The sequence below is a fragment of the Elephantulus edwardii genome, unplaced genomic scaffold (assembly GCF_000299155.1).
Source record: "Elephantulus edwardii isolate Elephantulus edwardi_28Jun2011 unplaced genomic scaffold, EleEdw1.0 scaffold00021, whole genome shotgun sequence".
NCBI lineage: Eukaryota > Metazoa > Chordata > Mammalia > Macroscelidea > Macroscelididae > Elephantulus > Elephantulus edwardii.
In genome coordinates, this window is record NW_006399771.1 from 19,187,544 (window position 1) to 19,198,005 (window position 10,462).

At 36.2% G+C, this 10,462-nt stretch overlaps 1 protein-coding gene across 1 annotated transcript in view; it reads right to left on the reverse strand.

Annotated features, from left to right (window-relative positions):
- Positions 1–10,462, reverse strand: part of ZDHHC17 (zinc finger, DHHC-type containing 17) — a 102,288-nt gene that overhangs the window by 50,979 nt on the left and 40,847 nt on the right. Inside the window, exons 4-5 of the mRNA XM_006882587.1 lie at positions 6,129–6,251; positions 267–344 (exon numbers count right to left, since the gene is read on the reverse strand). Of these exons, the coding sequence (XP_006882649.1) occupies positions 267–344; positions 6,129–6,251 (201 nt within the window). The remainder of the gene's footprint in view (positions 1–266; positions 345–6,128; positions 6,252–10,462) is intronic.

A 10,462-nucleotide genomic window follows, 5' to 3' on the forward strand; every position in this document is an offset into this window, starting at 1 on the left:
TCCCATCACAAATATATTTTAGGCTACAAAAGTATACACTTACAACTCTAAAGTTTAACTCAATTTCATAAAGAATTGAATCTCCTTAACTCCCTAAGGATATTTGGAACATTGATCTTTCAATGCAGGTAACACAAGAGTTTAATGATATTAATTACTGGTATAAATTCTTCTATTCATTTTCACATATCGTTTTTTAAAATTTTGCTTAGTTTATAGACTAATAAGAGAGAAACAACAAAAAAATTCCAAGAGTAAAATTAAACCTTGTTGCCCAGTGCAGTGGAGTTGAGTTTAGGTCTCCTCCAAGTTGATCCACTATAGCACCTTTCGAAATATAGTATCTAGAAGACAAATTGAAAATAATAGAAATAAAATTTCATTTTAAATATTTAAAAATTATGTGAAACAAAAATGTTTTTCTGTTCTTGAGCACATGCTATCTTGTACCTTTGAAGACAGAATAATGTTCTGTAACATACTTGATTTTATATCAAACATACTGTTTTCATTTAGTCTAATTTTAAACAAAGATTTAGTTTTAAGTTACAAGTAAGAATAACAATATCAAATAGTAATAATAAGAAAAAAAGAATAAAAGTAACCAAAGGAGAATAAAGATGTGTATCAGTTAGTACCAGCACACAGAATCTTAGAATTAGCACAGCTGTCTATCTGGAATAGCTTAGTATCTTAAGCCTTCCTTTTATAACAAGATTATGAAAGATTAAATCACACAAAATATATGAAAGAATTTATAAACTAAAGATCAAAATAAACGTTATTAAAGAACAAAATAATGCCTAATTTTTTTGTTAAAGTCCTGTTGCTTTAAAAAACATTAGTACCTTCATTATTTAATGTCATCTTGACAGCCTCTGAAGTTCAAAGAGCCTGCTTTCTGTAGCTATCTATTACAATGGTTTAACAATACAATTGCTCTTGAATATAACTAATTTCACAATATTTGACGCCTAAGTCTGACACAGGAATATTACTGGTCTGAAAACTGCTTTAGATGACTAATGGGTTCACTCTTAAGACACATCTTTAGGCATTTATTTTCCTCATACAAATATGTAGGATTTAGAAATTTTTTAATTTATGTAAATAATTGTTGAATTGCTGCTTAATATTGGCCAAACAAAATACTTCAACTTATCATAATAACATATTTACAAAATCCTAGATTATTAAGAACATAAATATTTCACTATTACTGAAGTGTTTCTTGAAGTATCTCTTGGATGTTCTATAATAGTTGTTGATTTTAGCATCGTCAAGTATGACTCAGTGCCTCCTAGAATAACATATCTGAAACTGTCCTTTCTTGTGCCATCCTCACAATTTTTGACACACCCAAGCCCACTGTTGCACTGTGTAAATCCACCTGATTGAGGGTTTTCCTCTCCTTTGCTGTCCCTCCACCTAGCCAAGCTTGATGTCCCTCTCCAAGAAATAGGATAAAGGAAACTATTTTTTTTTAGGATGGTTAAGCTGAACCCAAAAGGAATAGCTCAATCAAAGAGTAGCTTTGACAGAATAAGAGTTCTCTTTAAAAAAAAATCCTAATTGGGATCTCTTAAAAGCAATTTTCATTCCCTTCTCTGTAATCAATTTCCATTCCTGGAAATAATTTTTATTTATTTATGTCTGGTATATTTAAAATTTTATCTAGGGTTGTATCAATGAGTGATTTCCAAGCCATTTTAAAGTAACTAATTTTTCATAAACTTTTTCTACTTAAAAAAGAAAAAGTAATCTCTACCACCTTTTCATTGTAAGCTCTTGGAAAAACCCACTCCAATCAAATCAACTCTAATAGTCACTCTCCAGGACAGAGTAGAATTGGCCTGTTTGATTTCTAAGGCTTTAATTGTGAGGGAAATAAATTGTCATATTTTATACTGCGCAATGATTGGTGAGTTTGGACAACTAATCTTTAGTTTAGGAGTCAAGCAATTAATCACTGTGCCACCAAGGTTCTTTAAACACTTGGAAAGAAATAGTGTATTATCTGACTGTATTACTCTTCCTAACTGTAAGCAGGTAACCCAAGACTACTAACTTGTTGGAAGATTACAAGATTTCTCTGATTTTGAAACTCAAGCCTCCTTGTAATATATGGAGGTTATGTATTATTAAGGAATATTCATGGAAATATGACTAACTCATAAATTTTGAAATATAGAACACTTAAGATTATAGATCTGTAAGATATTGGTCTTCACAATTACTTGCTATGCATCAGAAAGCTGGACAATGAATAAGGATGACAGAAAAAAAGAGTACCTTTGAGTGGTAGTGCCAGAGAAGAGTATTGAACATAAAATGATAAAATGGCCTGCCAAATGAACAAACAGTTCTGTTCTGGAGAGGGTGAAGCCAATTTACTCTCTCTGGAGTCAAGGATTTTGAAGCTTCAGCTCACATATTCTGGGTATATTGCCAGAAGGGACCATATCCTTCTCCAGGGACAACATGCTTGGAACGATGGAGTAACAATACAGGAGAGGAAGACCTTGAATGAGAGGGACTGACACTATACATGGAGTAACAGGGGCAGGTGTGTCAGAGATAGACTGGCTCAGGATAGGGCAAAGTTCAGAACTATTTTGCATAGGTTGCTATTAGTTGCAGGAGACTTCAACAGCACAAAACAACAACAAGGTATACATCTAAGATTGTAAAAAAAAAGTCATATGCACAATGCAGGTTATAAAGTTTTCCTCAGATCCTGATGCCACATTCTTCTTTATAGAGTCCAGCTTCTTGAATGATTTGTTCATCATTGAGACTGAATAGATATAGAGGAAAGATAAAGTCCTGATGCACACCTTTCTTGATTTTAAACCACAGAGTATTCCTTTTGCTCCATTTGGACAAAAGCTTCTTAGTCTAGGTATGTTTCACATGAGCATAATTAAGTGTTCTGGAATTCACACTGTTCTCAATGTTAGCAATAGATTGTTATGACGTACAGAGTTAAAATGTCTTTCTTTGCATAGTCAATGAATGCTTTGTGAACAGCGTATTATAAAATATTAATCATTGTAATTTTTAAGAAATATAATGAGTCAATCAAAGTTTATATGCCCAATAACAAGAACCCTAGGCCCTATATGCTTATGCAGTTCATCTAGTGGACAGGCAGATAAAAAAAAGAGATTATAAAATGCCATCCCTAAGAGACAGCGAACATTTCCAGATTAAAAATATACAGAAACAAACAAACAAAAAAATATATATAGAAACTAATATTTGAGGGTTTCTAATTATGGAATTCTCTAAGTCCTTGAACTTCTAGAAAGCTTTGTTATATCCCTCTCCTAAATAAAAGTGGACAAATGTAAGCAGATAATACAGAACAACTTCAAATATAAAAAAGATGGGGATTAAATTGAACAAAAGAAATCCTTCATAAATAGAAACAACATAAAAAAGGAAAGCAAGAAACAGCTTCCAAGAGCTAAGATAATTCATGATACAAGCACAGAATGACTTGATAAAAACAAAACTGAAAATATCAAGAAAGAATTCTTCAAAGTTGAAAAAAATCAGAGAGAAATTTACCAATTCAAAAGAAGTGATTACGACAATGTTCGTTAAAGTAGAATGGCTGTTAGGAAATAAATTTTAGTTGGGGCACAGACGCCTAGTTCCAGGACATGAGGTCCACCTTGTCCCAACCTGTAGACTAGCTGCTGGTGAATAACTATATCGAAAGGAATTGGCAGACACAGAAGAATTTCATGAAACAACATATGAGCAAGAGCCTATAGTGATGAAGGAAGTAGTGCAAGCTGCTTTGAAGGAAATAGCAAAAAAATAAGGCTCCAGGAATAGATGGTATACAAATTGACATTTTTCAGCTAACATATGCTCACCAAGTTGTGCCAAGAAATCTGGAGAACAACCACTTGGCCAACTGACTGGAAGAGATTGATATTTGTTCCCATTCCAAAGAAGGGTGACCCAACAGAGTGTGGAAACTATAGAACGATGTTGATTTCACATGCAAGCAAGATTCTACTTAAGATTATCCAAAAAACAAATAGAACAGCACATAAGCAGAGAACTGCCAGAAGTCCAGGCTGGGTTTAGAAGGGGTTGTGGTACTAGGGATATTGTAGCTAATGTTAGATGGATCTTAGCTGAAAGCAGGGAATACCAGAGGAATTTATATCTGTGTTTCATTGATTATGCAAAGGCGTTTGATTGTGTGGATCATAACAAACTGTGGCTGACTCTTAGAAGAATGGGAATCCCAGAACACTTGATTGTTTCAATGTGGAACCTATACTTGGACCAAGAGGCAGTCGTCAGAACAGAGCAAGGAAACACTTCATGGTTCAAAATTGGGAAGGGCGTACGCCAGGGATGTGTCCTGTCTCCATATCTTTTCAACCTGTATGGAAAACAGATTATCTGGGAGGCTGGGCTCTATGAGGAGATGTGTGGTGTCAGGATTGGTGGAAGATTCATCAACAATCTGCGTTATGCAGATGACAGAACCCTGCTTGCTGAAACTGAGGAGGACCTGAAGGGCTTGCTGCAGAGGGTCAAGGATTGCAGCCTCCAATATGGATTGAAGCTCAATGTCAAGACAAAGATTCTCACCACTGGACCAATTGGCAGCATCTGGATGGATGGTGAAGAGACTGAGATTGCTCACAGCTTTACTTTACTTAGTTCCACAATCAACACTCTCGGCACCAGTAGCCAGGATATTAAAAGACATATTGTCATGGGAAAGTCTGCTGTTAGGGACCTCTCCAAAGTACTGAAGAGCAATGGTGTCTCTCTGGAGACTAAGGTGCATCTGATGCAGGCCATCGTCTTTGCAATCACTTGTTATGAATCAGAGAGTTGGATAGTGACTAAGGAGGATAGAAGGAGAATTGATGCCTTTGAGCTGTGGTACTGGAGAAGAATATTGAGGGTACCATGGACTGCTAGGAAAAAAAAACCAGATTCATCCTAGAAAGGGTTAAACAGGGCGGCTCCCTGGAGGCAAGGATTCTGAGGTTCCGTCTAAGATACTCTGGACATGTTGTAAGGAGGGACCGGTCCTTGGAGAGGGACATCATGCTTGGTAGGGTGGAGGGACAGCGCAGGAGGGGAAGGCCCTCTATGAGGTGGATTGATTCAGTGACTGGTGTAATAGGGATGGGTGTGTCGGAGGCAGTGCGATTGGCACAGGGCAGAGCAGAGTTTAGGGCTATTTCACATAGAGTCGCTATGAGTCGCAAGTGACTCAATGGCACATAACAACAACAAGTTGCGAACTAAAAGGCTAGAGGGTTTAAATGCTTACAGAATTGCTATAGAAGAAAAGTCTGATAATCTTAAAACATTTGTTGTTGTTATTGTGTATCATCAAGCTGGAACTAATCCATAGCTGACACTCCAGAAGGTTTTAAGAGACAGTAAATTACATGGGAGGAAACTGCCTATCTTTCTCTCACAGAGCAGCTGGTGGATGTGAACCGATGCAATTCCTTTGCATTGACAATGTAATTCCTTACCACTAAGCCACCAGAGCTCCCCCTATCAAGATTATATCCAAGAAAAACAGTATGAAGAGTTTTTCTCTACATATGGTGATCCCATGAGTCAGAATCAACAGCAACATATCTCAATTTGTTTGGTTTTATTACTTTTTTTAAGCCCTCTTTCCTCTTATCACTTTAGTGGATTTCTTGGTTGAGAAAGTCTAAAGTCTAAATAACTTTGAAGTCTGTTAATTATCAGGTGTCCTTGACAACAGAGTAAAACTCTGTCTAGTCGAGTGCCATCCTCAAAGTCAATGCAATGCCTGAACCCATATCAAACTGAACTTAAAGTTTGACTTAGTTCTCGCTTTGGATCATTACTGAATAGCATATTTTAACCATTTTGTGCTTAAGCTTTACTATTACTAAAATGATAGTAATTGTATTTTCACATACAATTCTTAAAAAAAATTAGGAGTAAAAATATATTCAAAAGCACTTAGCACAGTACTTACCACATTAACAAGCATTCAATATTTGCTAAAGAGAATATTTTTTCCAAGAAAAATACATATAATAATGTAGTATTTATTTAGTTACTATAAATATTATTAAGTACTTTAAAATACATACTTGACTAAGTCTATTCTGTTATTGATGGCAGCCCAGTGGAGGAGGGTAACATTTTCTTTGTCAGGTTGCCGAACATCATAACCAGCTTCCACTAATTCTCGGCAGCGTTCGTATATTCCGTATCTTGAGAAAAAGAAAAGAAAATGACACTATTAGTAGTATTAGCAAGAAATTGAAAATGGAAACTAACATTTTCAGAAGAAAATAATCCTCTATTTTGATAACTTGACATTACAACTAATCTCTCAATATAAAATATTACTTTGAAACAGCAAGATACTAGTATATTTTACTAACTTTATAATTCTAAAATGTCTCATTTATAAGAATGTAGAGTTCAGGTCTTTTGTGCAAAGGTTACTGAGTCGAATTCAACTCGACGACACCTAACCACTGCTAAATGAGACTAGTGCTATCATATCTGGAGGAACACTCTTCCACTTTGCACATCACTCTTTGTCAATGCGCTGTATGAAGTAACCTGGGTTTGCTGTGATGTTGAACCTTGTGCCGTTGGGGAATCAAATGTCATAATGGCTTCCCATTGTGGACACTAGTGGAGCTCTCAGTTGTAAAACAGGTTTGGAAGCAGGAGTGGCATCCACTTCCTAAACCACATGCCTCTGGAAACTCTTTGAACTTGGAAAAATGACGATAATTATGGAAAGGCATTAGGTCTTTCGTTCACGGAGTTGCTATGAGTCATGCTCGACTTGAAGGAATCAACAAAAAAGAAAAAAGAATATGAATAAGAAATCCACAGATGCTTGTTTTTATTTATTCATATCCTCACATATCTCACCCAGTAAAATACTTGAGGCAACTTACAAAAATAAACAAATTGGGAAATAAAAATTTTTTAAAATGAGAAACAAAAGTGTATACATGATTTTAAAAAAAAATCATCATGAATAAAGGATGCTTTTGTAAGCCTGTGAACTGTTCATCTGCAAATTTAACATTTAGCTTAATATTCCAGAAGGCAAATACATAAGGGTTGTGGGTCTGGTTAACAAAGGTAAAAGAAGAATAATATAACCTAGCTCAATTTAATGATATGAAAAAGAACATCTAGTGGGATAGTTCTATGGTGGAAAACCTCTATATGGAAAGCTGGATTTTCCTTTATGGTAGCAGTTTATCTGTTTGTTTTTATCTTTTTTAAAAAAAATTTTTTTCTTTTCTATTGGTTTGAATTGGAAGCAGGAGTGGCATCCACTTCCATAATAGCTTGCCTCTGGAAACCCTATGAACCTGGAGAAAGGACAAAAGTTTTACAGGAGGTGTCCAGGACTTTCGTCCATAGGGTTGCTATGAGTTGCCTGCAACTCGACGGCACTTAACAACAACTCAACATTGGTTTGAAAACAGGAGCGGCATCCACTTCCTCAACAACATGCTTCTGGAAACTCCATGAACTTTGAGAAACGATGAAAGTTATAGAATGAGTGGTGCTGGACTTGACCACAATGAACAACAATTAACAATAACAATTGGTTTGAATACAAAATTTGTATGCATTGTTATTTCATTCATATACACTGCATTTCACATGTTCCTTTAATCACATTGTGTTTCATACAATCATTCCTATACATGTGTTTTAAAAACTCAATCACCATCAATCTATGCCCACTATTAGCCCATCTTTTCAGTCCCCACTGGATCTTTCCTGATTCTTTCACTCCTTCCCTCAGCCCACCAAACTGTGACCAGCACAGTTACTTTTTGTTGTGGAAATTTTCAAGCATAAGTACAAAGAAAGAAACTAATACAATGCAAACAACAAGTATCTATCATAAAGTCTAAATAACTTTGAAGTCTGTTAATTATCAGGTGTCCTTGACAACAGAGTAAAACTCTGTCTAGTCGAGTGCCATCCTCAAAGTCAATGCAATGCCTGAACCCACTCTTACAGCCACTGTACTAATTTGTCTCTTTGACAGTTTCTCCTCTTTTTTAAAAATCTTGTATTCTAACAAGCATGATGTCTTTTAAAATGGACTAGCCTCTCCTGGTAACATACTAAAGTATCAAAAATGAAGACGGAGAAGATTTTCAACAAATTTTGTAGTTTGAAATTGATCATGTTATCAAAATGCACTGGTAATTACCAATGACTGGTATTTGAAAGCTGGAAATGAATCAGTAGGTGGAAAAGATAGCTTTGATGATAGGATGCTGGGCCAGGGGAATAATGAATCATAAGAATGCAGTATGTCATCAGGAAAGAACAAATGGCCTTGTCCACCCTAAGGGCTGAACCATAAACCACAATGAAATGTCCCTTCCTACCTTTCCCCCCTCCCTCAAAGCCCTGCTATAAAAACACCAGAATTCACCCTAAGCACTTCTTCCTTGGCCTCTATCTCCAGACCAAGGAACCTCGCCACCCGAAGTTCCCTAATAAAACTGTCTTTAAGCTTTCCTATATTAAGGTTCCTTTCCTGAGTCCACCACCTGATGACCTTACATAGAATACATCAGATTACATGAAACAATTTGGCAAGACAAATGACCCTTTGAAAATACCTTTTTTCAACAACAAAAACAATGCAGATTAACATTGTCAGGTAGAGCTCAAAGGTATCAAATTGACAATAAGTGTGTAAAGAGAAAACAGAGTACCTTAGTATCACCTGCCAGGACAACATTGGGCAGAAGAACTCATATCAGTTCAAACTTTGGTGGGAAAATTAAAACAAGTCCACAAGAGCCAAATTACAACCCAGAGTTTATCCTAAATGAATTAAAAATCATCTCAAGAATATATTTTATACACTCTGAACACTAATAACTAACGATCAGATAATTTGTTGTGGAATAACATCAAGGACAGCATACATAAGAGATGGTTATAAAAACAGGAAAGGAAATAGCAAAATGGATGTCAGAACCATGCTGAAACTTGCTCTTGAATGGAGAGTGGTTAAAAGCAAAAAGGAAGACATGATAAGATTTCAAAGGGTGACTTCGAAGGGCAAAGCAAAATATAATATAATGTAATGTCAAAGATCTAAAATTAGAAAACCAAAAAGGAAGAACATTCTTGGTGTTTCTCAAGCTGAAGGAACTGAAAAACAAATTCAAGCTCTAAGTGACATTAGTGAAGGATTCTATTGGCAAAAAATTGAATGATGGAAGACGTTTCAAAAGAAGATGAAAGGAATACACAGTCACAGTACCAAAAAGTATAGTATATACTGAAGAACTGGTGGTACTAAAGCAAGAAACCCAAACTGCACAGATGGAGTTCTATAAATGCTCATTCATTTGCTTACGGTAAGACATTTAGAAGGCAGTTAATTGGTCATCTGACTGGAAAGATCCACATTTATGTCCATTCTATCAGTTCAGCATAACTAAACTAATGAGTCCTTCAGATTATAGGACACAAAACAAATGTAATTGAGCTTCTATAATTTAATTTGAGATCTCCAAAGTAAAGCGTAAGACCCTTAACCAGATGAATTGACATAATGACAGCAGCAATGGACTCAAGTGTGTCAGATTGTGAGAATGGCACAGGATGGGACAGAGTTCAGATCTGTTGTTCACAGAGTTGCTACCATTCATACTCCACTTGATGGCACCTAACATCAGCACAAAAGTAGGAGTGTTAGACTTCAGAGTGTGGATAGAGGAGGGGCTACAGAATAATAGAACAATAGAGGCAAATATCTAGCAGTCTAGTCTGCAGATAGGTCTTCAAAGAAATTGCAGCCATAGTGTTCTCTGAATGATGGAGCAAGGATGATAAAACTTCTTCTCACTTACTTTGGGCATACTGTTAAAAGGAGCTATTCCTTGGAAAAAGACATCATGCTTGGAAAGGTACAGTAAGCAAAAGAGGGACAACCCTCAACAAGATGGACATAGTGACTGCAGCAATGGGCTCAAGTATATCAGAAATGATGAGGATGGCACAAGACAGATTCCAGTTCAGATCTGTTGTTCTTAAGGTGTCTATGAGTGGAATTCATCAATGGCACCTAATAACAGCAGCAGCAGTAACATTAGATTAATTATTAAGGTATCGTTTATAGGTTCCTTTGAGAATACAATGTTGCCTCTTAGAAAAATATTCCCACATACAAAATTTGGCATCCAATTCCAAGGCATTCTAGGAACCTCAGAGCCTCTTCATAAGGATGTGGTTGTTGTTGTTATGTGCCGTCAAGTAGTTTGCGACTCATAGCGACCCTATGTAAAACAGCCCGAAACCCTGCTCTATCCTGTGTCTATCGCATTGCCTCTGACACATCCATCCCGATTACCCCAGTCACTGAATCAATCCACCTCATAGAGGGTCCTCCCCTCCTGTGCTGTCCCTC